We start from the raw sequence: 27,566 nt of genomic DNA, 5'->3' as shown, positions 1-27,566 counted from the left end.
TGGGGTGTGAGGGGGCCCTTGGGGGTTAGCCGCAGGAGCGAGACCAATCAGACCCTTTGGGGTCCCCCTCCAGGCCCCTCTCGGCGCCCGCCCCCGCCCGCCCGCCGCCCCGCCCCCGCGCCCGGGAAAGCGCGCGCTCTCGGGGAGCGTCGCTGCTCGGCCGCGGGCTCGGGAGCCGAGCGGAGCGCCTGGCGGCCGCCCCGACTCCCCCAGCGCTCGGCGGCCGCCCATGCCCGCCGCGCCCTGGGCCCGCGGCCCTCCCCAGCGCTGCGCTGCGCCGCCCGGCCCGGCGGGGGCGGGGCCGGGGCCGGGGCCGGGCTGGCGAGGCCGGGCCGGGCCGCAGCGCGGCCGCGGGGATGCGGGGCTGGCGGAGGAACCTCGCGCTCTGCCTGCAGCGGCTGCCGGACGAAGGTAGGACGCGGCCGCTCCCAGGCCGGGGAGCACCGGCGCGGCGCGGGGCGCGACGGCGGACCCGGCGCTCGGCTGGCCGGGGGCGCACACGCCGGGGGCGCCTGGTGAGGGTCCCCGCGGGAGGCCAGGGCGGACGGCCGCACCGACGCGCGGGAGGGGAGCGCCCCGAGGCGGGGGGCTTGAAGGGGTCACCGCAGGACACGCGGTGCGCAGCGCAGCCCGGCCCGGGAAGCCTGCAGGGGGCTCCGCAGGGCGCGCGGCTGGGGGACCCGGGGCAGGGCGACCGCAGCGGGCCGGAGCGAAGGTTCTGAACGCTCGAGGGCGCATACCCGGTCCGGCCCGCGAGTCGGGTTCCCGGAGCGAGCCCGGGCCGGCGCGGCGACCACGTGCCTCCTCGCTCCGGGCGAGTTTGCCCGGGGCCGGCGTGCGTGGGCGTTCACGGCGGGGGCCTTGGCGTCCCAAGGCTGCGGTCGCCGGGACCCAACTTTCTGTCGCCCGCCCGCCAGCACCCCCGCGCCGACCCCAGAGTCTGCAGTTCCTCAAAGTTGCAAAGAGGCTGGAGGCGGGAGGGGGTGCCGGGCGGGGGTGGTCTCGGCCACACTGCCCCCTGCCTGGCCGGCCCTGCCGCAGCGCTGCGGCGCAGCCCCCTCCGCCCGGGCGCCTCTGGGGCTGCTGCACCCCTGGACCTGTTGTCTGAACCCGGTAGCGGCGGGAGGGGGAGGAAGGACCCGCGCCCAGGTCCTGCCCGCGCTGAGGAAAGTTCAGATTGGGTGCTGATTAAGAATTGCCGGAACTGTGAGTCGGGGGCAGAGTGAGGTGGGAATGGCAGCTGCCCACCCGCTGCTCACTTGGGGGGCATAATGGCGGACTTACAGGCCCCGCGTTCTGTGCGCCCTGTCGCCGCCCATTTGCCTGTCTTTAACCTTCACAGCCATCCCCTCAGGAGGGCGCTATTAATCTTTCCACTTCACAGGTGAGGACACTGAGCCTCAGAGAGAGGAAGCCTCTTGCCCAAGGTCACACAGCCAGTAGATGGTAAAGCAGGGATGCTAACCTAAGTCCACGTGACCGGCAAGATTTCGGTGGTGCCCAGGCACCCCCCTGCCTCCCTCCTGTCTGCTCCCCAAGTTGGGCCTGGCTCAGTTCATGGGAAAGGATCCATTTGCAATCCAGGCGACAAGCTCCTGTGTGGGGCATGGGGGCGGGGTGAGGGGCAGCAAGAGCTGGTCGCTGCCCCTCCTGTCCTGTCCCCAAGGCTAAGTCAGGTGTGTAACCCCTGCACCACTGTGGCCCTAGGTTCCGAGGGCCTGGAAGCCTGAGAGCCAGTGGAGGGTCTTGCTTTAGGCCCCCATCAGGCCTTAGTTGGTGTCCCAAGACCCTGGCAGGCCTCCAGCTCTGCCCAGGTGGCCCTCCGCTTCTCCTCCCACCTGAGTTAGTGCTGATGGTACACTGATGGCAAGAGGGTGCCCAGGTTTCCTTTGCTGGGGTTGAGGCAGATGGGTAGGCCCGCCGACAAGGAGGGCATCTTGGAATAGTGCCCTTCCTCAGTGGAGCTGCCTGGAAGGAGCGGGTCAGTAAGAAGGAACTCATGCAGAGCTGGGCGCCCACCAACGTCCTTCCGTCTGAGCTTGGCCCCTCAGACGACGGGGCAGCGCCGCCACAGGCGTGCTCCGTGATCTTGGACAAGTCGCTCCCTCTCTCCGAGGCTCACTGTCTGTATCTGTAAGCGGAGCGCCTAACACCTGTCCTGCAGGGTCTCTAGGAGGATGAAACGAGGTCTTGGCCCTGGCATGGCACGCACCCCAGAGCGGGCTGAGACGGGGGCTGTGATGTCCTGAGAGAGAGGGCGTTGCTCTCTTGCTCCTGACCCTCCCCCACCGTGTGTGTGTGTGTGTGTGTGTGTGTGTGTGTGATGGGTGAGGCATATGGATCGTGTGTGTGTGCATGGAGGCATGTGGGGGGCGCGTTTGGGATGCTTATGGGTGTGCACGAGGCTTGAGTGTCACGTGTGTGAGACACGCGGGTCTTGTGGTGCCCACAGTCATTTGCCTGCCACTGGCCTTGTCTCCTGACAGGAGGCCACTTCTCTGTCCATCAGTGCCAGCAAGTACCCGGCATTTGAGTTTTCCTTGGAAAATCTTGCTGGAGACTGATCCTTGAGCTGAGCCCTAAATCAGAGAGTGGCTGGTGCGTTCACCTGCGTCAGCAGGAAATCACTATTTTAGAAAGAAAATCCCTGGCCTTCTCTGGGCCACAGGAAAATTGGTTCCTGTGGGCTGGTCTCAAATGAAAGCCTCTGAGATGTGAGTCTAGTTTGGTGAGAGGCACCTGATGGGAGGTCAGCCAAGTCTGAGAGTGACAGAGAGAGATGCAGAGATGGGTCATAGGTCTGGCATCCTCAGAGAAGAGCTTCAGCTGGCGAGGGGACGTTCTGAACAAGAGCAGCTTATCTGCTTATTCTGCAGTGTGATTTAAAGCACTGGGGAAGAAAGAATGGGGTTGGAGACCAGACTCACGTCCCCAACTTAGGCCCCTCTTCTTGCCAGCTGTGTGACCTTGGGCACGCTAAGTAATTTTTCTGAGCTTCAGTGTTTTTCATCTTGAAAGTGGGAAGGGTGACCTTGCAGGGCGGTCCTGAAGAGTCAGTGCTCACAGATCCCAGCCCAGGGCCCAGTGCAGGGTAGATGCTCAGCAAATGCTCCTTCTCCTCTTCCTTCCCTGAGCTTCACATCTGCTCTAACTTCAGACTCGGGGAGATGATCTGTCAGCGGAGGTCTCAGGACTCAGGGTGGGTTTCTGGAGAGCCGCGGCTTGAGGCTCTCCACTCCTAGGGTGTGGGGGATCCAACCGGCTGTGTCTACCATGTGGCTGCTTGAATCCACCACCTGGCCTTGCCCGGGTAGGTTGGCCAAAAGCGTGGATGTACGCACCCCACAGTTACACAGCACGTGTGTCCTGCTCACCCTGCACAGTTTTCAGAACCTAAAGTAGTGCATAGTCATGTCCCTTGAAGAAAGACACGTGCAGCCACTGGGATGGAGAACTCTGTGATTCTAGCTTCCTGACGCTTTTGAGGGGTGTGTGTGTGTGTGTGTGTGTCACTTGTGTTCTAACAAACCTCCACCTTGACATTTTCAGTCCTGTAGACGGGGACACATTTTCTTCTATTCGCCACTGTAAAGGCCTCCAGAGGACCTCCTCCCCACGCCCCCAGGCTCTTGCTGGTTTCTGTGTGGGATCAGAAAAATAAAAGCCCGTTCTCAGCTTTGCGTTGCCCCCAGTCCCTCAAATAGCAGAAGTTCAAGGTGCCCAGTGATGGGGAATGTGAGGTGGAAAGCAACAGAAAATTCCTATCAGGGCGGCTGCTCAGAGGAGGAGGGCTCTGTGACCCAGTGGAGAAGTTCTGATTTCCACCGGCAGATTCTTCCCGTGGTGTGGCCTGATTAATTTTCCTCCTTATGCCAGTCCTTTCTGCTCTCTAATGGACTCTTGGAACGTTAGCCAGGAGGGTTAATAGAAGTCATCACGTCCAACCCTCTTATTAGAGAGATGGGGAAATAGAGAGCCAGTGAGGAGGAAATGGCTTTTTATTCATTCAGCAAATATTTGTTGGGCCTTGTTCTTGGGGCTGGGGATAAGGCCGTGAACAAGACAGAGACCTTGCTGTAACAGGCTTTACATTCTAACAGGGAGACTGGAAACAAGTGAACAAGTAAGTAGGAATGCGATAGTTTCAGAGTCGTCAACACGGGAACGCAGGGCGATGTTGTGGAGAGTCCCAGGGGAGGGGGCTTCTTCAGATAGAGGGGTCGAGGGTGGTCAGGGAAGGCCTCTCTGAGAAGGTGATTTTTGAGCAGAGACTAAACAGCAAGAAGACTCAGCCATGCCAAGGGCAGAAGGAAGAACTATGTAGGCAGAGGGAACAGCAAGTACCAAGAAAAGCTGTGGTCTGCAAGGGGTAGTGTGGGGAGGACCAGTCTGACTTGTTGGAGGAAGAGAAAGAAGTGAGGGAGAGGGAGAGTGAGGAGCAATGAGGTTGGAGGAGCCAGATCAGGAAAGGCTAGATCACTGGAGGGGAAGGAGTGTGGATTTTATTCTAGGATGGGGGCCGTTGGAAGTCTTGACCAGGGACTTGGGCTGGCTCTGAAGATGAGCAAGGTTTTGAGTGATGGAGAAGGCGGTGAGGAGAGGCGTGCCAGGCAGAGGAATGGCACGAGTAAAGGAGCCGAGGTGAGAAAGCTGTAGTTGCTGAGGTTCCCGGACAGGCAGGAAGCAAAGGCATTGAATGCAGCTTTGGGGAGCTGTCCAGGGTTCTGAAAGGCGCATCCGGCGTCTCTGCAATTATGGACTGTTAGGGGAGCGTGTGTGTGTGTGTGTGTGTGTGTGTGTGTGTGTGTTCCCGTGGTACCCAGCTAGCTGATGTGTCCCTGTGCCGGTTACCTAGGAGACAACAGAAAGACGATGGGGCAGGATCTGATTGGTTCCTCACTCCCGCTGCTCATCTCTCTGTCAGAACTGCAGGCAGAGGTTACAAATGGTCCATGCGGGCATGCCAAGTGCTGGAAGGGGAACCACGAATGTTCGCTGCCCCGAGTCCTGTGTGTATGAGTATGTGTGTGTGGTTGCCAGTGCGTGCGTGTGCACGTCTTGAACAAAGCGGCAGCATCTGGAGCTAATGCGCTTCCTGCTGTGAAGCATCTGCTCGTTGCCTTAAATCAGGTAGTGGGGGCCCAAATAAATTTCAGAAAACCAGCCAGACTTGGGAAAAGATCTTTTGTTTGGTTTTAATAACTGCAGTGTCAACACTGGAGCTGATTTTAAACGTCTCCCTGTACCTCCAAAAATGCAAATAAAGCTTGGAGTGGTGGAAGTGATGTCCTGTGACGTGGGCTGTAATGTCAGTGTGCAGAGCTGCCCCTCCCCGCCCCAAGCTGACAAGGTTCGTATAAGACTGCAGATCTGTTTTCTTCTCCTCTTTCCTTTTTTAAAACAATAGTATCTCTTTTTATTCTACTTTGTGAGGGAAAGGACAAGGGATCTACACTTTAATTTTGCTTAGAAAGGGGATGGGAAAACAAACACACAAAACCCCATTAAAATATTTCCTTTGCGTTTGACTCCCAAAGCAGCAGCCCAGGTGGACTTGGGAAAAAACAGAAACCCAACATCGGACAGCTCCAGGGCTGCGGAAGACTGAGTATTCTCTGTGTCTCTCCCCCTGCTCCTGCCTCCCACCTAGCAGGGCTCGGCAGATGACACAGCTGGTGAGGAAGGAAGTGGGGATGTCCCCGTCCCACTCTTGGCATTTCTGTCCTGGGCTCAAGTTTTAATGTGCTGTGTGTGACGAGCCTTCTCTGCCTCTTCCTTGTCATCTTAATAATTTTTTCCAGTGAGAAAAAAATCATACTGTGCCTTCCACCCATCTCCCTATTTCCCATGTCTCCCTCACCATGGTCAGAGGTGTTTTATCTGAAACACACATCTGGGGTGGTTATGCATTACCCATTGTGAATGAAGTAGGCCCCAGGGCCTTTGCACTTGCTGTTCCCGCTGCTGGTTTAATCTTCCACCTTATGTGTATATGATCCACTCACTTCGTTAGATCTGTGCAACTGTCTCCTCCTCAGAGAGGCCTTCCCTGACCATCCCATCTAAAGTGGCAGCCTTTAACCCTGTAACTCTCTTGTTCTCCCCAGCACTTTGCACTGCCTGACCTTATGTCATGTGCTTGTTTATTGCCCCTCTCTTCCACTAGTCTGTGCATGTTGCATGGGCTGGGACTATGTCTGATTGTGCTCCGTTGTCTCCCCAGCCTCTAGCACGTTGCCTGACACGTAGTAGTTGCTCGATAAATATTTGTGGACAAAGGGAGTGAAATGGGCCTGAGGGACAGAGTTGAACCAGAGAATGTAGGCTTTATAGGGGCCCTGGCTCAGCCCCCCGGATCTCCTGATTTTTCTAGAGAAGCTAAAAATCCAGAGCTTTGCCTCCCACCTTTGAGATGTTACACACCAGTTCAACCAAGTCTCTGAGGTCCAGCAACACCCCTTCTGGAGTGGGAGGCCTCTGGCTTTCATTGCGATCTGGCTGCAGTCACCTTTTTTTCCTCCTTCACCTTGTTCTGCTGCTCAGAGCCTCGGCTCAGGCGGCCGCCTCTGCCTGGATCGCCTCTCTCCCACCCTCTCCTTCATCGAGCAGATTCCCATTTCCTCTTGCTCCAACCCTGAGGCCAGGCCAAGGTGCAGCCTCCTGCTGCCCCTCCCCATGGCATGAGTATCTCCCACCACTTCCTGTCCTGGCTCCTCCCCTCTTGGAGGATAACCAAGCATTTGCTCGTCTGTCTCCTCCCTAGACACGGAGCTCCGTGGGCAGGAACCCTGTCCAGTCCATCTAGGGCTCTGCAGTGCCCAGCACGGGGCTGGCATACAGTAGGTGCTCACTAAGTGAGTGATGAATGGAATAGAGAAAGGGAGGGGAGGAGCCAGCCTTTGTTGAGCACCTGCTGTGAGCTCGGCCCTGGGCTCACCACTTTACCTCCTTTCCTTGCGATGGCCTAGTGACGAGGGAGTTGAGGCTCAGAGAGGACATGACTTGGCCTGAGCACCTGGTGTGCAAGGGGCTCCCCATGGAGCTGAGCAGCCTCTCCCTGGCTGGCGTGCTGTCCCTACCCCATTCCGTTCCCTAAATAAACCTCTATTCCAGGCCACGTGGGGCTGGCATCCCGTCCAGCACAGCTTCTCCCAGACTGTTGACCATGTGTGGATGACTTTGCCTTTCTGAGCCTCGCTTTCTTCCCTGTAAGATGGCAGCATTCGTAGCCTCCGCAGGGTTCCCGTGGGAAGAGGCTTTGCCAGCTGGGGGCGGTGCACTTGTGGGACGGTGACCGGCACAATGAGGGCAGTGACCAGTCGCTCAGTGCGAGGCCACACTTCACCCTGCGTGTTCAGCTTCTTCTGTGTCTGTGACACCCCAGGGCCTCAGAGAGCAGCCACGGAGCCTGAGGGCTGGTGGCCGGATGGGTGTCGCACTGAGTGCCGTGGGCCCGAGGCAGGATTCTGAGATCTGTCTTGATGCTGTGAGTGGTTTTGATGTGACTACCTGGGCCTCAGTTTCCTCTTCAGGAAAATCAGGAAATAATTCTGCCCCAAAGGGATGCTGTGTGGATCTAATGAAGTAAAGTGGAAGAGAAAGTGGTTTGAAATGTGCAGAGGGCTTTGTCCCTGTGGGAGCCCCTGAGGAAATGGGAGTGATGCTGAAGAGTGATGCTGGAGCAGGGACGTCAGCATGAGTGTGCGTGAGGTTGACAGTAAGGGTGATAATAGCAGCTAAAGAGGTGGAGGTCTAAGAGCTTTGTGTATTAACTGTTTTAACTTGCATAACAGTCCTATGAGCAGGTATGGTTATTAACCCTGCTTTTCAGATAAGGAAACTGAGGCCAAAAGAGTGCGTGAGCTGCCCAAGGGCACACAGCAGGGAAGGAGCAGAGCTGGGTTTGAACCCGGGCGCTCTGTCTGCTGGGGCTGTTTTTAAGCCACTGTGAGGCTGAGGAGGGCTTGGGCTCTGGTGTGGCTCCTGCGGGGTCCTTTGGAGGTGCTTTCCTTGGCCCCAGAGTGGCCCTGCCCTGGCCCCACCCTGAGCTCACCTCCCTTCCATGGCATTCCCACGCATGTCATGTTGGTCTCTGGAAACTGATTCCCCACCTTTGCCTGGACATTGCAGACGGGCCTCAGGCAGAGGGAGGGAGGGGCAACAGCGTCCCCAGGGAAAGAAGGTCTTCACTGGGTGGCACATGTGCTCCCAGCCTCTGCCCCAGATGCGGCTGTAGGTCACAGGTCTCCCTGTAGATCTGCCCTGAGTCTGCCCCCCAGACCCCCAAGGTCTGACCCATGACCCCAGAGTCAGGGCAGGCAGAGGGAGGACCGAGGCCACTCTGCTCCCAGCAGAGGATGGGTCAGTATTTAGCAAGACGGTGAAAGACACACTTCCTATTCTGTGCCTGCTACCCTGGGGGAGGGACAGGGACGGGCAGGGTGGGGGGCAGGGAGGCAGAGAGCCCCTCCTATGAGGACACAGAGTGGTCTTGTGGGGGAGGGGTCCAAGTATCCTGAGACCCATCAGGGCAGAGAGAACAGACAGTTCCAGGGTCCCAAAGGGTAGGCCCAGGCCCCACGGGGAGAGAGGAGTCACGGGGAGGCCGGTCCATGATTGGTGGGTAAGGGTTCCCTCCTGGTTACAGCTGGGCCAACGTGGGCTGAGCTGCTCTGAGAGGGAGCGAGCTCCCTGCCGTGAGGCTCATGGAAACAGAGCATGAGGAACTTTCATTGGAGTTGTGTTCAAAAGGTCAGATTAGAATGTGGCTCTCAACTGGGGACATTTGGACATGGGTGGCAGTGTCTTTGGGTCGTCACAATCACTGGAAAGCTGCTGGCTGCTGGTGCAAGGGGATCAAGGATGCTAAGTCTCTGGCACGTGCAGGAGAGTTCTGCCCAGAGATTCTCCACCCCAAAAGCCCCAACTCCTTATTGGGAAACTGGATGGCATCAGCCTCCAGAGCGTTCAGAAAGGGACGGTGTTGCCAGCCCGCAACTCACCCCAGCGTTGTGAGAAGGGAGGCTGGCAGCGGCCTTGTGAATGATGGCTGGCACCACTGCTGGTCTGTCACCCTAAATGGTGCTCAGGGCCATCTTGGAAGAGTCGTAGGGGGCTGGACCCGTATCACATTTGTACCTTTGGTCTGGGGATAGTTCCTGTCTGCTGGTCAGAATCAAACAGGCTCAGCCGAAGTGTGTGTCAGGTGGTCTTCAGTTGTCCTCATCTGATTTCTTGAGTTGCTGGAGATGGGGCAATGGTGACTGGTGGTGTTAGTGGCCTTGGGGCCCACTGGGGAGGCTCCAGGCCTGTGTTTGAGGAACCAGATCAGCCCCCAAGTCAGAGACAGTGTCAATGTTACCCCAAGAATGTCCTTTCTACATGACGCAAATCACTGTTCTCCCAGAAGTCAGTCAAAAGCGCAGGTCATAGTGGGCTCCCCAAGAGCTGGATTGTGGGCAGATGGGGTGTCAGAAACCAGGCACCTGAGCTGTTCCGGGCTCAGCCTCGGTGACTGGGGGAAGGCAGGGAGAAGTCGAGCCCAGGCTGGGCTGGGTTGGAATGACATGGTTCCAAGCAGTGTCCACAGTGTCCACAGAATTCCAAAGGAGGGGGTCAAGTGGGAAACTAGCCTGCAGATGGGGAAATGGAGGAGGCGGCAGATCCCTGGTGCTAGGCCACCACTGAGAGTTCCGGGAAGCGTGGCCCATGGGACACCTGAGGCCCAGAGCTTCAAGTCTGCCGTCCAACATCCCCACCAGCGGTGGGCGCCGGGGCTCCTAACACCCAGCAGTCTGGGTGTTAGGTTTAGTGCGAAGGCCCCAGCCAGCCTCTGTCGGCCGCTGGGTTCACATCCTGTGGGCTGACTGTGTGCAAGTCCACTCCTCTCTGAGCCCAGTCTCTCCCATTGAGTGAGGGGGGTAGACTGTGCTTGGAGGGGGCCTCCCAGGGCTCTGGTGGCCTCCTGCCCTCTCTCCTTCCCCGTCTCTTTTACCCGCTGGAGAGTGAGTCTGTCCAGGCAGGCCTGCTGGCAGGACACGACGCCTCGGAGCGCTTGAGGCTTTGATGGGGCCTCTGAGCCCTGGCAGGCCCCACAATCGCCAGGCTCCAGGGACTTTCCTCTGCATGGTCCTGGACGCCCCCATTTCTCCCCACCCCGACTTGGAGCTGAGCTCTGGGCCCAGGCTGGGAGTGGGCCGGGCCAGGCCTGGTGTGGAGGCTCCGTGGGAGCTGCTGGACGCGCCGTGCAGTGTGCACTTTTCGCAGCCTCCTTCTTTGCTCTGGAATTGTCACCCGTTCAGTCAGTAGGCAGTTTTTGAGCATGTATTGTATGCAGACGTGGGACTCAGTCCTGATGGCCGAGGAGGCCCCTGACCTCACAGGGCCTACGGGCGTGGAGCTGAGGTCCGTGGGCTCTGCCTCTTGCCATGCCCCTGCACACCAGCTTGGATCACCCCTCTGCTCTTCCTGATGGCTGGTCTGCCTCAGTTTACCCACCAGGGACTCACTCCTCTGCAGTCCTCAGGGTGCGTGCCGCCGGGAGGTGGGTGGTCTGTAGCCTTCTCTGAGGTCAGGAGACTGGGAAAAAGGGCAGCCTGCATGGGATTTTAGATGCTGATCCCGAGGCTCCCTTCCAGAATGTTACCTAATTTTAACTAATTCCGTGTGTTGAGTTCAGAGCATTCTGAGGACATAGTTATTCTTTTTTTTGTTTATTCTTTCATTCTGCAATCTATTATTAAGCTCCTACTACGTGCTGAGTACTTCTCTTATACCATTTCATTTGATCTTCCCTGAAACCTGACTGAGTGTAGGTCATATTATCTCCATCTCACAGTTGGGAACCTGAGGCACAGAGAGGTTAAGTCACTAGCCCAAGGATGCACTGCTGGGAAGTGGCAGAGCAGGGGTTTCACCCCAGGAATGTGTTTCTCCCAAGCCAAAGCTCCTTGTGTGACCTCAGGCTGCTTCCTCCTGGAGGTGCAGTTTGCAGGATCAGAGAGGGAGTCCCGAACGATGGGGCACTCAGGGAAGGAGCATCCAGTTATGTCTCGGGTTGGGGAATTGGAACTGACATCTGACCTGGGTTTTAAAGAGCGATTGTGAGTTGCAAGGAAGGAAGGGAGCAGGAAGGGCATTTCGGCTGAGAGATTAGTGTGTGCAAAGCACAGAGCTGAGAAAAACGTGGTGTGTCCCCCGTTGCAGCATGGTGGCATGTCAGCTGCATGAGTTGTGCGGTGGGGGGGTGGGTGCGATTCTGGAAGGTAGGCTGGAGCCAGGTTGTGAGGGTAGAGATGGCCACACCCTGGATCACAAATGGGCCTTGCTTGACCCAACAGTGGCTTGAAAATATTAGCCGCCAATAAATTTTAAGTGTGTGTATGTGTGTGTGTGTGTGTGGGGGGGGCGAGATCTCACATTAAAAAAGCAGATTTGCAGCTTTCTTCAGAGCCTGGGCCTGCCTTTCTGCTGTCCCTTGTGCAGCACGGTTTCTGCCACCCTCCCTATCCAGCCGTTGATGCGTTTACTCACTTGCTGGGCCTTGGCGGTGCTTGTGTTTGAGACCTGGAACTCCTCTATGGAAAGAGTTTGAGCTTCATCCTGTTTAGGCAGCTAAGAGATTTCCAAGCAAGAGAATGACATCTTTAGAAAGCTCTTGCTGGCTGCCAGGGGGATGCAGCGAGGTGAGGCAGGGAGACCCCCAAACGACTCATCCTCCTTGTCACTTTAGGAGCGTTTCACCGACAAGTGCCTTATTCTCACTGTCTTTACTCCTTGTAACCCCGTGCAAGGCCGGGTTATCAGCCTTATCAAATGACAGAGAGAAGCTCCAAGAGCAGATGCCATGAAAGAAAGGATTGAAAAATTGGACTACATAAAAATTTAGAAGTTTTATATGACCAAAGAAACCATTCACAAAGTTCAAAGGCAAAGACCAGGAGGAAAAGCATCTACAACAAACCTCACCAAAGAATAACATCCAGAGGATGTAGAGGTCTCCTGCAGATCAATAAGAAAACGGAGAGAAATCCAGCACAGATGCGGGAGGCGAGATGGACAAGGACATTCACTGCAGTGTTTATGAAAGAAAAGGAAATAAACTAATTGTCCATCAACAGGGGACTGGCTTGATAATTCAGAGTCACATGGTTGAGATAGGTTCAGACACATCAGTAAAGAATCTTTCTCCAACCTCTGTCTTCCATTTGCTAACTCCCTACCTCTCCCACAGTAGGTAACCGCTATTACCTGTTTCTAGCATATCCTTCTAGAAATTTCTTCCATGCATACATAAGCAACTATGCCTACATAGTCTTCCCCTCTTTTTGCACAAATGGTGGCATGCTAACATGCACCTATGCACCTTGCTTGTTGTTATGAGTTATGGTAAACACAAAGAAGAGTGAGGAAGAGCAACACACAGAGGTCGCTGATGCATCTGACCTGGGCTGAGGGGTAGGTCACTCCCAGCACCCAGGGCCACACGGCCCTCCTAAATGGCTGTTCCAATTTATACTCTCTCTTGGGATTTGTGTAATTTTACAAAAAGGGTAAAGATTGGAGGTGGTTTTACTTGTTCAGGGTCCCAGAACTAGACAGTGGCTTTGGTTCAGTGTGTCGGTCCTGTGGGCTCAGCTGGGGGCGCCGGTGAGCTCAGAGCAAAGGGATGTTGGCGGTGGAACAGGCCAGATGTGGCACTGGGCAGATGTGGAGCGCCGGGCGAGGCCTAGATAACACGCAGGGTTTCCTGACTGGGATTCCTCAGGGCCTGGGGGCTATGCTGGTCCTTTCGCTGAGATGGGGAACGTGAGGAGCGGGTTTTAGGGGGCTGAGTGTGAGGGGCCTGCCAAGAGGCCCTGTCCTAAGGCCTCTGGACGGATAGCCCTGGGAGCTGGCAGCCCAGTGGGGAAGCCCATGGCGAGGTGCCCTTCAAACAACCATTTTTCAACTGAATGGACAAATGCTTGTCCTCTCTCATCCAGCGAAGGCAGTTTATCCTGGGTGGACAGTGAATTCTCCTAGGAAGCTTCGCTGCCAGAGACCCTGGAGTCTCGAATTTACTGCTTGCCTTCTGTACCAACGGAGCTGGGCCTCAGGATTTACGCCCGGGGCTGACGGGCAGCTGGCTCTGGGCTGGCGGGAGTCCTGGAGGGCAGGCAGGTGGGGGCAGCGGTATTTTATAGCGAGTCTGGGACCCAGGAGGGTGTAAGTCACTGTGGCCTCCTGGCCTCCTAGGAGAGGCCGCCTCCCTCTAGTGGGTGGGACGGGGCTGTTGGGGGCGGTGATGCCTGGGGACAGCAGAAACGACCCTCCATCCGAGACCACTTGGTTCAGCTCTCTCTGGTTCTAGGTGGGGAGACTGTCTGGAGAGAAGGCGAGTGCGGCCTAGGTCCCCCCGGGAGGCCAGGGCTCCTCGGACCTGAGCGGTCAGACACTGGTCTGAGTGGTCTATTTTTTGCTGTTGTTTTGTTTCTTTCAAATGTCAACCAGCCTGAACCACAGACCTCCCTGTAAACCACTCTTGGCCCAGCATGGACAGTCTGCTGGGTCCACGTGCTGACCGAGACCTCCGTGGCCTCTGCCCTCTGGGAGCTCACACACTCAGTTAGTGGTCTCCAGAGTAGGGCGAGGGGGCCACACCCAGGAGAGTCTCCTGAGGAGGAAAAAATATTACAAGCTTCAGTTTACATTTCTTTTCTTTCTTTCTTTATATTTTTTTTTTGGAGGAAGATTAGCCCTGAGCTAACTACTGCCAATCCTCCTCTTTTTGCTGAGGAAGACTAGCCCTGAGCTGACACCCATGCCCATCTTCCTCTACTTTATATGTGGGACGCCTACCACAGCATGGCTTTGCCAAGCGGTGCCATGTCTGCACCCGGGATCCGAACTGGCGAACCCCAGGCCACCGAAGTGGAACGTATGCACTTAACCGCTGTGCCACCGGGCCAGCCCTACATTTATTTTCAATCACATTTTAATTTTTTCCTTTTTTTGCATATGTTGTATAATGCAAGTGATATACAAATATGGTAATACATAGATAATTCATAAATAATAGGCGTACGTTAGCACAGAGGAATGCATGAACGTTTTTCTCCAGATGGAGGTGCAAGATCAAAAGGGCTTGGGGAGGGGCCGACCCGGTGGTGCAGCGGTTAAGTTTGCACGTTCCTGCTGGTTTGGACCCCGGGTGTAGACATGGCACTGCTTGACAAGCCATGCTGTGGTAGGCGTCCCACATATAAAGTAGAGGAAGATGGGCACGGATGTTAGCTCAGGGCCAGTCTTCCTCAGCAAAAAAAGGAGGATTGGCAGCAGATGTCAGCTCAGGGCTAATCTTCCTCAAAAAAAAAAAAAAAGGTGGGGGGACTTGGGGACTACTCACTGCCCCTCGTTGGGAGAATGGTGGCTGGAAGGACCCTGGCTGGGCTTGCCCTTCCTTGGAGGGCAGAGGCTCCAGCATGTGCTGAGCATCTGCTCAGTGCTGGGTGTGGATCACCCCTTTCTGTAGGGGCCTGGGTCCTACAGCCACAGTGGGGCACGAACAGGAGCCTGAGCCCAGAGAGGGGAAGGGGTTTGCCCCCTTCACGTCTGAGCTGGACTCAGCCCTCCTGTTGACCAGTTTCATGGTTCTTCCTTTTTCTGTGTTTCCAAAAAGGCCTCATAAAATGTTTGTTGGACATTTAAACTATTTTAAATAATTAAACACAGCAATCTCAGTAAAAAAAGACATTACAATGCTCCCCTCGCCATACAGCACTAAAATGTGCACATTTCTCGGGCCTCTTGCCATCATTAAAAAAAAAACCAACAGTATCCTTTAAAGTAAATTACTTCCTCTCTGATTAAGCATGCAATTATTGTTAAATGTAGACCATTTTGGAAAGAAAGAGAAAGACCAAGAAGAAAACTAAAATCACTGTCCGTCAGCTCACCATCCAGGGGCGCTTGGGTGCATTTCCTTCCAGTCTTTTTTCCACCATCTATTTTTGTTGAGCTCATCTCACAGAAACTGTTGTATGTTTTGCTTGTTCTTCACTTGGCTTTGCAGGGTCAGCATTTCCCCGCATCAGTCCAGCTGCAGAATGCCCCATCGAGTGGCCGTACAGGCGTAGTTTATTTACCTGCTCCCCCAGGGTTGGGGAACAAGCTTGCTTCCAGCCTTGGCTGTTGTAAGCGAAGCCCCAGTGAGACTCAGCCTTCCTGGCTCGTCATCTCGTCATCGCCTGTGGCTCGTCATCTTGTCATCGCCTGTAATGTGATTCTGTGTAGGCTTTTTTCCTGCAGATGCTGTTTCTGGCACTTGTCATTTTTAATGGGTACCTAATCCCAGGAGTGTCGCTATTCCTCATGTTCTAGGCCATTTCTCCCCTCCACATCCCACGAGGCCTCCCCCTTCCCTGCAGGGAGCCACCCTCTCCCCAGCACTTTGATCCGGGGAACCAGCCTCCAGGGGGCAGGGGAGGGCTGTCCTCATCTCGTCGGGACCGCAGGCACTGGCTGCCTCCCTCCTGCCTGCGTCCCGGCCTGCCACTCAGACTCGGTGCCAGCTGATTCCTTCCTTTCACCTTTCATTCAGTCTACAGTTGTTTAGTTGTGAGCTCTCATGTACCAGCCACTGTTCTAAGTGCCGGGATGCAGTAGTGAACAAGACAGACTCTTTGTCCTTACGGAGCAGGGGAGACCGGCCATAAAGAGGTGGACAAATAAGTGAGACAAGGAAATGGGATGAGATGATAGAAGGTGATGGAGTAGTCAGGGAGGGCTTTCTGGGGGAGGTGACATTTGTGCTGGGACCAGCCAAGGGAAGACCGGGGAGAGGAGCATTCCAGGAGGAGGGAACAGCTGGGGCAAAGGCCCTGGGGCAGGTGTGTGCCTCATGTATTTGAGGAATGGAGGCCAGTGTGGCCGCAGTGCTGTGAGGGAGCAGAGGAGTGGAATGGGGTGAGGCCAGCAGGGCCCACAGGGCCGAGGGGAGCAGTCTGGGTTTCTTCTGAGAGTTACGGGAGACCTTTGCAGAGCCTGGCACACAGCAGGCGCCCAGCTGAGCTAGCTGCTGTGACTGCTTCTCCTGCCTTGTGAAGGAAGTCGGAGGACTGAGACTGACTTGGCGCACAGGGTGCACCTTCAAGTCTGACCCGTCTCCTTCCTGTAGCTCACACCTGTTCCCGCTGCCGGTTGTCCCAGGACAAGCTGGGTTTGCACATTAGCAGTTCCCCAGCCCCCCAACTCCCTTGCCCCAGAGCTGGAGGCCCGATGGGCCCGTGTTTGCTCTGAACTGTCCCTCTGTGTGAAATGGGCCGATTCTGCCTCCTGGGGCAATTGGGAGGCTGTGCTAGCCCCTGGTGAGGGCTCACTCATGTCAGCTCCGAACTACTAAATCAACATCTTAACAAGAATCTCTTATCTGGAAATCTCTGTTTGTTTGAGGGGGAGTGGGCGCCCTGCTCGGCCCTGGCCCAGGGGCCCCCTGGAAGGCGGTGCAGGCAGCCCCTCAGGGGAAGTTAAAGCTATTGAGACATTTCTGCAATGAAGTTCATAGAAAGGCCCTGCAGGGAGGCGGAGGCAGCGAGGCCGGCTTGCACACCCCAGGCAGGAGTGGCTCCGGGGAGATTTATGGTGCTGCCTGAAAGATTCCCATCGAGGTGGAGCTTGGGCCATGCTGGGCTCAGCGCCCTGCACTCTGTCTCCACGACCTGGGAGACACATGGTCTGAGGCACCCAAGGATTGTGATTGCTGTGTGACTCTGGGTAAGTCACAGCCCCTCTCTGGGCTCTGTAGCACCATCAGGTGCTCTAAGTTCCTCTCCTCCCCCATGGTCCTTGGCCCAGCCTGCCTGCCTCCCACACCAGACCTGCACTGGACAGGCCATTCCATGCCCCTGAGGTCCCTTTCGTCGCAGCCTGCACCTTCCCCCACCCAGTTGTTTTTCCATTTTACAGAGGAGAAGACTGAGGCTCTGAGAAGTTCGCTGATATGCCCAGAGTCACACAGCAAGCCCAGGGCAGGGGTAGGGGGCTGTCTGTGCCCTTCAAGAGGAGGAGTCAGGAGCCTCCGTGGTGGATTTGAAGGCCACTCAGGACTCGGATGGGTGACGATTTGATTCTGCACACAGCCCCATGTGGAGTCTTTCCTGTTGTCTTTTATTTCCCCATCCAACAGAGAAGGGCCAGGAGAGTTAAGGGACCAGCCTGGACCCCACAGCAGCTAGCACCAGAGCCAGGACTGTAGTCACCTCCTGGTCCAGCCTTTCTCCCCAGCACATCACGGAAGTCTTTGGGCCTCCCTGGCTTGGGCTCAGCCTCCACTCGCTTGCTGTGTGACCCTGGGCAAGTGACTTGACCTCTCTGAGCCTCCGTGTCTTCATGTATAAATGAGAGTGATGATATGCCCACCTCCTGGGCTTGCTGGGAGGATCAGCTATTGGTAGAAGGCCTGGAATATTACTTGATGTCCATTTCCTCTCAGAAAAATTTTAATTCTAGGGCTGCTCAAACCCTGGAGAAAATCATACTGGAAAAGGAGCCGCCTCTTTTTCAGGACACGCACTTTGCTGGTGTGGGGCCCCTCCCTAGGCGAAGGAGGAGGCAGGGAACTTAGCATGGGCTGGTGGTTGCAGATGGCAGGCAGCTAATTTATTTACCTCTTCCTAATAAATATGCACGACACATAAATAAAACATCTCACTTGTCGCTCGCCTGGTGCCAGGCGGGCGGTGACAGTCGGCAGCGTAGCTCCGACGCCGGCTGTGTGTGCGTGGGGAGTCTGGCGAGGTGGTTGATGAGCTGATTATTCCTGCTTTAACCTAATTTCTTGCCACACCTCCCACAGTGCTCAGAATCCCCCGTTCAGAGGTGCGGGCTTCCCCTCTGGGCCCCCAGCCGAGCTCAGGCGGAGAAAGGAAGGCCCCAGCACCTTCTGCTCCCCGCAGAGCTGGGTGAGACTGGTCTGCACTGCCTGGCAGGTGGTGAGCTCCCCGTCACAGCTGCTGAGCTGCTGTCAAAAGGATTCCTGTTCTGTGCGAGCTGTGGACCAGGGGAAACTCAGGACATCTCCCCAGAGGTTTTGACCCCTGTGGTGTGCCTAACTTTTGCAAACTTGACCTGTTTCCAGCTCATGCACTGGCCCCTTGGCACAGCTCCCTCTGCCCGTGCTCTCCCCACGGCAGTCACTTCCCCCTGCTCCTCTCGCCCAGCTCACCTGGGAGCCAGGAAATCTGTCATCAGACAGGGTAGCAGTTCCTGGCACAGCCCGCAGAGCTGAGAGAAGCAGAGTGGGGCGGGGGGCGCCTGGGGAGTCAGAAGGGCTAGGATCTGCTCCTGCTCTGCCACCTCGGCAGGGGGAAAGGCGAGGAGACCCTTTTGGGGCCACCAGGACCTGCGTGTGGTTTTCACTCCTTAATCATAACGGGTGTTGGCTGAGCCTCTTCTCAGGGAGCTGGGGTGCAGGGGTGGCCAGCCCCAGCCCCCGCCCCCAGGGTCCCCCAGCTGGCGGGGCAGACAGCTTCCGCATCCAGCACGAGGGCCCTGGTGGGGTCAGCAGCTCTCCGAGTGCCCTGACGTGAGGCGATTTGTCCATCAGTTACTGTGCTGGAAAAAGGGGGGAAATGCCATGGCTGGTGGGAGGATCTCAGTAATTAGCAACAGAGGAGGCCAGTGTGCATGGGATGGACAGGCCCTGAGCACAGCCCAGAGGGCCCGCCCAGGAATGGCGCGGAAGCACACGGGGTTCAGGCTGCCCTGCCACCATGGAGCGCTGAGCCCTGGGGAGCCGCTTCCCACTCTGCGCTGGTCTGTCTGTCAGTGGGGTACTGGGGAAGGCCACATTTGATGAGGGTCAATTGCACGCCTAGCGTTCAGCCCAGAGCCAGGAGCTCTACTGCCCTTCACTGAGAGGAATATTCTGGGAAACTGAGGCTCAGAGAGGGAGACTGCTTTGCCCCAGGTTGCAGAGCAGGGTGGTGAAGGTAGGAGGCTGGATTCCAGCCCAGGCCAGCCTGACCCCAGGGCCGTGGCATCCTCGCCTTCACGGGGAGTCCCCGAAGAACCTGCAGTGCTGGACTCCCGTTTTTGGCACCTCCCATGGAGATAACCACCATCGCTCCCGCCTGTAAAGTACTTTCCAGTTTGACACAGTCCCCGCGTGTCCACCGGTGTGTGATATCCGATCAAAGACCAAACCCCGGAGGTTTGCAAGAAGGTTGTCTCAGGAACATGATTCTTTTTAAAAATTAACTTTATTGAGGTACAACTTACATAGAATAAAATACACTCATTTTCAGTTACGGTTTGAAAAGTGTTAACTATGTATACACCTACGTGCCCGGCGCCCCGATCCATTCTAGTGCGAACTTCCCATCACCCCCGAAAGCTCCTTGTGCCCTTCCCAGAGCTCACGCTCTCCTCCCCGTCCCGCCAGACCCAGGCGCCTCATCTGCTTTTCATCGATGTCCATTAGATTTGTCTTTTTTAGAGTTTTGTGTAAACGGGATCACATAGGATGTACGGTTTGCCTCTGGCTCCTGTCGCATGTTCGGCCTGTTTTGAGCTCGTCCACGCTGGTGTGAGCCTCTGTTCTTTTCTTGCCGGGTGATCCAGGGCGTGCCTTCGTCCAGGCCCTTGTTTGTGGGCATTTGGGCTTCCTAGTTGGGGCTGCTGTGACGGGAGCTGCTGTGAGCGCCCGCGTACAAGGGTTTGCGTGGACGCCTGTTTCCCCCGCTCTGGGCTGGACGCCTACGAGTGGCATTACTGGGTTGCCTGCTGAGTGTCTGTTCAACTTTGTGTAAGAAACAGCCCCATTTTACAAGAGAGAGAAAGCAGCTGACCTGGGTCACCGGCTGAAAACAGTCCAGCCCAGAGCTCTTTCACCTCCCTGTTGACTCACCTGATAAATAAGAAAGAAAAAACCCCCGTTCTTTCATAAATTTTTATTAGCACCTACATACACACCATTTTGTAACTGGACTCCGTGGGTTCGTCTCTTGGTGAGTGCGGAGCCAAAAAGCACAGCCAAGGCAGAAGCAGGCGAAGGGGTTTACTGCTTGCACGAGCAATGGAGACACCGGGGACACTCCCGGAGCTGTCCCCCCCGAGCTCAGTGCCGGTAGGACGCTGTAGACGAGAGAGCAGAGGCTAGCAAGGTTATTCGTAACAGCTGTGTAACAACGGCGCTCATTCAGGACACGTGCGTAGCAGGTAAACATGCTGCTGCATAGATCGCATGGTCTGAAAATGGTTGTTTGGACCCACCCAGAGGAGGAGAATTTAGGATGCTAATGAGTTAAGGTAACTTTAGGACCCTTGGAGCTGGAACATTTTGAGGGGTCTTGCTGCAAACGTGTGAGTTTCTGTGCAAGATGGCAACATCTGCAAAACGGGACATTGATTTCTGTAAAACAGAACACAAGGTTTCTTCCTGTCTGGAAAACATCTGACAGACCATGTTAGCTGTTGGCCAGGTCCTCAGTGGCCCCTTCTTTGCCTGGTTCCCGGGTCACAATTTTGCTGACCCCTCACAACAGTCCTGTGAAATCAATCATAATATTATCCCCATTTCCCAGACGAAGAAATGAGGCTCAGAGAGGTGATGTGACTTGCCCAAGGTCACCAGCTTGTTGTGGTGTAGCTGAGACTCAAACCAAAGCTCTGCGCTCTCGGTCTTTGCACTGCTCCAAGTAAAGATGCAGAAGTCAGAAGACACCCCCAGCCCATGGCCATGGTAGGTACTGTTAATTGATCGCCACTCGTTCTTGCCAACTTGCCCTCAGAGGCTTTTTTAACACAGGACTCCACGCAGCCTCGTGAAGGATTGGACCCGGCAGGCAAGAGAAGAGCAACCAAAACCAGCCCCCCGACCCCATCTCAGAGTCCGGGTCTGCCCTGTGGAAGGCCCCTCACCGGCCCGGATGCTGAGCCAGAGGGACCCCAAGCTCTGATCCTCTCCGCCCTCCAGGCCCTGTGGTAAGGATAGGGCCATGGCTCGGTGGCAAGTGAAGCCAGAGCTGAGAGGTCTGCGCCTTCCCTCGGCCGCCCAGTGCGGGAGGCCACAGTGAGTGCTAAGGCAGAGGGGCCTGGTGGCTGCGTCACACAAGGGCCCCAGCCTCACATGCACCCTGCAAGCTGGGTGTTCATCCAGGTCCTCAGATGAGGCAGCTGAGATCTGAGACAGAGAAATCAAGAAGAGACAGAGGCAGGACTCAGACCCCGGCCTGCCTGGCCCAGCGCCCTCGCTTTTTGGCCATGTCGGCCGGCTCCCTTCTGCTGGGACTCCCCTGGCTCCAGACCAAGGGCTGTGGCTGGTTTTGCTCGGGCCTGGAGTGTTGTTAGCTGGTCAGGATGTGGCCTGGGGCCCTGTCTGCTGGGACACAAGCCCAGTGACCTTTTCTCCTATTTTGATGAAGCTGTCCTGACCAGTGGAATGAGCAAGCCCTGAGCTGAGTGTCAAGAAGCGAAGGGGCTTCCGGGTGGGGCAGTGGCCTGGAGGTGGGAACGTCCTGACCGAGGCTGGAGAGGAAGCAGGCGAGGTGGCCGCTAGCTTGCACTCCGCTGAGCCGTCAGATACTAAGCTGTCTGCTCACAGCCTGTCTCCCTCTCTGTATCCCTGTGTCTTTCTGTCTCTCCCTGTTGGCCTCTGTCTGTCTCTGGAGCTCTCTGTCCTCAGTTTCCTTTTCTTTTTCTGACTCACAAAGATGTTTCAATTTCTCATGGATTTCCTAAGAAAGAAATGCAGACCATTTGTCTCTGATCCAGTCCATCATGAACATCGCTAGTAGAAATAATCAACACAAAATAAAACTGACATCGGCTAAAACTGTGCACAGTAAAAATAGTTATTGATCTAAAAATTGACAGAAGAGTCAAATCTCCATGCCAACATTAAGATCTGCAAAAATCTGACTCGAGAGAATTGGAGTTGATGGAAATCACGGCCAGAATGGGAAAACCGCGGGGGCGGAAGTCCAGAATGGGTAGTATGTATTATGGGCAGAGAAATTGATTGATGAGTGAGATCTTCGTTGTAAATTTTAATTAGGAAAGACGATCTCAGTGAAATCGACCTCAATGAAGCAAAAATGGAAATAGAGAAATGTGGAAGTGGCTTAGCTGCGCTTTGTAGAGGATTAATCAGAGGTTTGAACGGGGTCCCTGGAGCTCCTGCCAGAAGGTGCTTCCTCACATCCATCCGAGTTGGCAGAATTTGCGCGTTTGTGTTGGAGGCGTCCCTGCCGTCTAATGGGGATCGGAATGCACCACACCGTCTGGAGAAAAGATCGTGGTGCCATGAGGCGCTGGGGGAATGCTGAACGGTGAGGAGGGTTTGTTGATGGTGCAGTGTTGCTTGACTGTTCAGCTGTACCCTGACCTTTAAACGTATATCTGATCCCATCTCATCCTCCCTACCTTGAAGGGCTCCCCACTGCTGCTGGGGCCGAATTTAGCATCCTCCCACATGGCCTGGCTGCTGCCCTCTCCGCCGTCTCTCTCACTGCTGTCCTCCGCACTCTCTGGGCTCCAGCCACACTGGCCCCCTTTCCATTCTTAGGGGAAAACTAGCTGAATGAGAGGCAGTGTAGCACAGTGGGTCAAATGCAGTCTCTGCTACTTAAGAGCTGTGTGATCTTGTGCAGGTTACGTAACCTCTCTGTGGCCCAGTTTCTCCATCTGTAAAATGGAAATAATGGGCACGCACTTCCGAGTGATGTCGTGACGGTGAACTGAGTTAATACAGGACCCCCCCCCCCCCCCCCCCCCCCCCCCCGGACCGTGCCTGCTGCATGGGAATGCTCGAGGCTGTTCACTTACTTCCACCTCGGGGCCCTCGCCCACCTGTTCCATCTGCCTGGGGAGGGGGGCGGGGGGCTCGTCTGGTTAATTTCCATTCATCCTGTAGTCCTCGCCCCAAGCAGCCTTCCCCCGCCCCCCTCCCCAGAAAGCCTCCCAGTGTGTTCACACCCTCTCGGGGATCCCCGTGGCGCTGGACGGATCTGCTGTCATTCTGTCCCAGCACTGCCTTGGGGCCAGGCAATTAGCAGGCAATCAACAAGTCCCCTGTGGTGACTGGGGTGTGTTCCAGGCACACCTGCGCCAGCCTGTCCTGGCTGATAAGGAAACGCTGCGTCCACACCGCTCTGTCTTCCACGGCTTCTCATGCAGAGGATGGGCCCAAAGGTCCCCAGTCTCGACCCCCCCCCCCCACCTCCTGGGCTCTGTGGAGATGGAACAGGCTCGGCAGATGCCCGAGCAGATACCGGCTACCTCCCTGATGACAGCCCCTTAATTGCTTTCTCCACATCCTTTTTGTTTTCCTTAAGGGGCTGTTGGCCCGGCCAGGCCTCTAGGGTGAGCGCAGCAGGCTGCCAGCCCGTCTGCAATGGGATTTCAGTGACTAGCGACTCAGTCCCGCCCTCCCCTCCAGTACTCGCCTGCACCCAGAGTAGCGTCAGAAATTCCTTCTGGCCCAAGACCACGCCTCCTAAAGCGAGCAGCGGCATCGACAGGACCTACTGTGGGCCGGCCACTGTCTGGTCCCGCCCGGCTCCACCCTCAGGTGGCCCAGCCTGCGGTGAGGCGGGGCCTGCCAACAGGGCCGGCTTTCGGGATGCCTCAGCCTGACGTGTGCTCAGCAGGTGTCTTGACCCTGGAGTGGCCCCAGGACCTTAGGAATCAGAATCTCCAGCAGTGGGGGGAGGGGTATATTTAAAATGCTCACCCCAGGCCCCAACTCAGCCCTGAGGAATCGGCGTTGCTGGGAGTGGGGTGGAAGCAGAGTTTTTCCCTTTTATTTAAAATCTTAAAATGTACACGTGGGTCTGACACAGAAGTTTAGTGTGGAGAATGATGAGGAGCGAACACTCTTGTAACCACCCTCGTTAAGAGAGGGAACATCGCGGCCCCTTCGAAGTTCCCCGAAGATGCATCTCCGACGGTGTGCCCTCCCGCTCCCCCCAAAGGCAGCGGCCTCCTGACTTTCTGGACGACTGCCCTCTTGGTTTTCTTTGTGGTGTTCCCACCTGGACAGCGTCACCACGCCACAAAGGCGGTTTTCGCCTGTTCTTGAATTTCACGGGAATGGGGTCTTGTGGGCGGTGCTCTTCTCCGTCCCGCCTTTTTCACTTCCTGTCAAGTTTCTGAGACCCATCCCTTGTGTTGTGCATTGCAGCGGCGCATTCTGTTCACTGCTGTGTAGTATTCCGTTGCATTAGCATGCCACAGTTTTTATGCATCTCTTCTGCTGTTGGTGGACTTCCTGGTCATTGCCAGTTTGTGAGTCTTATGGAAAATGCCGCTTTGGATACTCTTGGACGTGCCTTCTGGTGGCCAGGTGCACGCTCTTCTGTTGGGTCTGTACCTTCAGGTGGAATTGCCGGGCCACAGGGTACGCGGATTTTTAACACTTTGTGGAGCTGTGTTTTAGGATATATGTATTCAGGGACTTTAGTGGATCCTGACAAATTCCTGTCCGGAGAAGCTGTGCCATCTTGCGTTGCCACAGGCAGTTTGAGAGTTCCACTGGCTGCGCGTCCTCACCCACACTTGTTGTCGTCAGACCTTCCAGTCTTTTTTTGCCCTGAGTCTCTATTTTTATTGAGCTTCCCAGGGGACTCGGGTGCTCTCAGAGAGCCGTGTGAGCTCTGGCTGGGCGTCACCGTCCGCCCACCAGCTGCTGCCCCGAGGCCCTGCCAGGTCATTCTGAATCACAGTCCCCCAGGCTTGGGGCGCAGACATGTGGTGTGAACAAGCTGTGCGCTCCCTGATGTCCCCCTGAGGAGCTTCTGCTGCCCCAGCTCCCCTTCCCGGTGGCTGTCCACCTTCTTGATGGCTCCGCTCTGTGGACGGCGGCTTGGAGGGTCCCCTGCTTCCCAAGGCGACCCTCCTAGACGGGTCCTCCATGGGAGCAGTGCCTGTTCCGTGGGTCAGTGTTAGGGTGGGGAGATCCGACAGCACCCCTTAAAGTTAATGGGTGACACCAGGGCTTGCAAACTCAGATGCCTGCGGGGCCAGGCTGGCTGGCCATGTGAGTGAAGAAGGCAGGCCAGGGATAAAACACACACACGTGCACACGCACACCCCTACACATCCGCATTCACCTAGACACATACTCACACACACGCCCAGAATCAGAGCATCTAGGCCAGCAGTTCTCAGCGGGGGTGGTTTTGCCCTCTAGAAGACATTTGGCAGTGTCTGGAGGCATTTTTGGTTGTCACAGCTGGGGAGGGGGTGTACATAGTGGCATCTGGCTGTAGAGGCCAGGGATGCTGCTCTGTATGTACGATGCGCAGGATGTGGACAGCCCCGGCACGGAGAACCGTACAGCCTAAGACGGCAGTAGTGCCGGAGGCTGACAAACTCTGATCTGAAAAAATGCTACTTCTGTGTCAGCACACGTGAAAGCTAAACTTTGATTTCCCAGCTTTATTTTATGTTGAGTTCCATCGGGCCGGCACCAGCTTCTCGTCCCTGGCTGGTGCTCTAGGGCCTCTCAGACTGCCTGGTCAAGGGCCAGGGTTTTCTTTTTCTTTTTCAATTTATTGGAGATGATACATTTGAAAAATACGCTAGCAATGAATTATTGGAAGATGAAATAAAACAAGAAAGACATGAAAAATACAAGCCACCCGTCAGGCGCCTGGATGTTGAGCGATGTCACATCACTGTAATAGTCTCCGACCTTTTACTCTCGGTTTCTGAACTTATCCATTGCTGTCCGGAGAAATAGTTCAAGGACAGGCCCAGGTCCACACACTGCGCTTTGCATAGCTCCTCTCTTACTCCGGCCGAGGCTGTAATTCTGTCGACACCCCCAATCCCACCCCAGGTGGCCCGAACACTCTCCCGGATTTCTTTGTGCCCAGGGCAGACCCCGACCCCTGCCCGCCGGCTCTGACCTGCTGCTGCTGCTGCTTTGGCGTAAGGGTCACACCCCAGACCCACGCGGGTGGTCTCTGCCTCGTGATGCCCATCTGGGGTCAGGCTGGGACACTAGACCTTGAAGAGTGTTGTGGACCAGCAGGCTGGGCTAAGATGCTGGAGGAGGAGGCAACGGGAGGGGTTTCGCTGCACAGACCCCCGCATCTTCTAACTGGAGGTCGGATGCCCTCGTCCGTGAAAGTCCTTCTCCCCACCTTTGCCCATCACTGCTGCCCCGCTTCCTCTGCACGGGCGCCGGAGCCAGACAGCCCGGTTCACATCCTGGCTCCGCTGCTTGCCAGCCAGGTGACCTGGAGCAAGACGCTTCATCTCTCGGAGCCCCAGTTTCCTCAACTGGAAGACGGGGGTCAGAGCAGTACTGTGGCAGAGGGTTAAACAGTTGCTGTAGCATCAAGTGCTCGGAGTGGGGCCTGGCCCGGAGCCCCCACGATGTAATTGTGGGGTGGCCCCTGCACGGCCCTCCCCACCCCTCACTCCTTCTGCCTTTCTCAGGAGGCGCGTCTCCCCTGAGCACAGGACTGGAGCCACCATCATGCAGGGCCGTCTTTGCTCCCCTGACTTGTGGAAGCGGAGCCCGGCCCACCATGCTGTGGGGGAGCCGGAAGCCAGAGACCCCTGGGAGGCGGTGCTCAGAGAGGGGCCTCAGGCAGAGGCTGTCGCAGCAAGCGCTGCCTCGGGCTTTGCTGCCAGCCTGTGCTGGGCTCCCTCCGGCCCTGCCACCTACCGGCTGTGGGACCTTGGGCAAGGGACTTCCCTCCGTGAGTGGTGGCATTTTAATTAAAACCCCCACCTCCCAGGGTGGCCGTGAGGATCTGGAGGGGACAGCCCCGGAAAGGGTGCAGCACAGAGCCCGACCCTGGCAGGAGCTCCTCGTGCCTCAGCGGGAGGGGCAGAGGGAGCCCCCTGGCTGGGAAAATGCTGAAATACTTCCACACTGGGTGGGGGCACCTGCTCCCCCAGTCCCCCTCCCCTGGGTGTCTCCACAATCCAGCAGCCGGAGGGTCAGTGTGTGGCCAGCAGGACCTGTCCATCCTAATCGGCCAACGCCCTCGCCCTGCCTGTACCCTTCACCTCTGGCACGTGGACTCCCCCAGGGCAGGGACGTGGGCACCCTGGGGTCTGGTGGCTCAGAAAATGTCCCCTCCCAGGGGCCGGCCCTGGGTCCGAGTGGTTAAGTTTGTGCAATCTGCTTCGTTGGCCCAGGGCTTCTCCTGTTTGGATCCTGGGCGAGGACGTGGCACTGCTCATCAGGCCATGCCGAGGCGGCGTCCACATAGAAGAACTGGGATGATCTACAACTAGGATATACAGCTATGTACTGGGGCTTTGGGGAGAAAAAGAAAAAGGAAGATTGGCCACAGATATTAGCTCAGGGCCAATCTTCCTCACCAAAAAAAAGAAAAAAGCATTAAAAAAAAGAAAATGCCCCTCCCTCCCAGGCCTCAGTTTCCCTATCTGTAAAATGGGTGGGGTACAGTTTGGACCAGAAGCTCTCCGGCACAGCATGATTCCAAGAATCCAGCCTTCAGCCACATGTCATTTAGTGAAGCTCCTGGTTTCAGAGGGAGTGTTAATCTTCTTCTTCCCTGAAGGCGGAATCCCAGGCAAGCAGGCGTGACTCGTCTCGCTGTCAC

At 56.2% G+C, this 27,566-nt stretch overlaps 1 protein-coding gene across 1 annotated transcript in view; it reads left to right on the top strand.

Annotated features, from left to right (window-relative positions):
* Positions 1-180: 180 nt before the first annotated feature.
* GRIP2 (glutamate receptor interacting protein 2) overlaps positions 181-27,566 on the top strand; it is a 100,927-nt gene continuing 73,541 nt past the window's right edge. Inside the window, exon 1 of the mRNA XM_044754820.2 lies at positions 181-411. Coding sequence (XP_044610755.2) covers positions 357-411 — 55 coding nt within the window. The 5' untranslated portion in view covers positions 181-356. The remainder of the gene's footprint in view (positions 412-27,566) is intronic.

This window comes from Equus asinus, chromosome 21, assembly GCF_041296235.1.
Source record: "Equus asinus isolate D_3611 breed Donkey chromosome 21, EquAss-T2T_v2, whole genome shotgun sequence".
Taxonomy (NCBI): domain Eukaryota; kingdom Metazoa; phylum Chordata; class Mammalia; order Perissodactyla; family Equidae; genus Equus; species Equus asinus.
The sequence above is the reverse complement of the archived record's forward strand: the minus strand, read 5'-3'. Positions and strand labels throughout refer to the sequence as shown.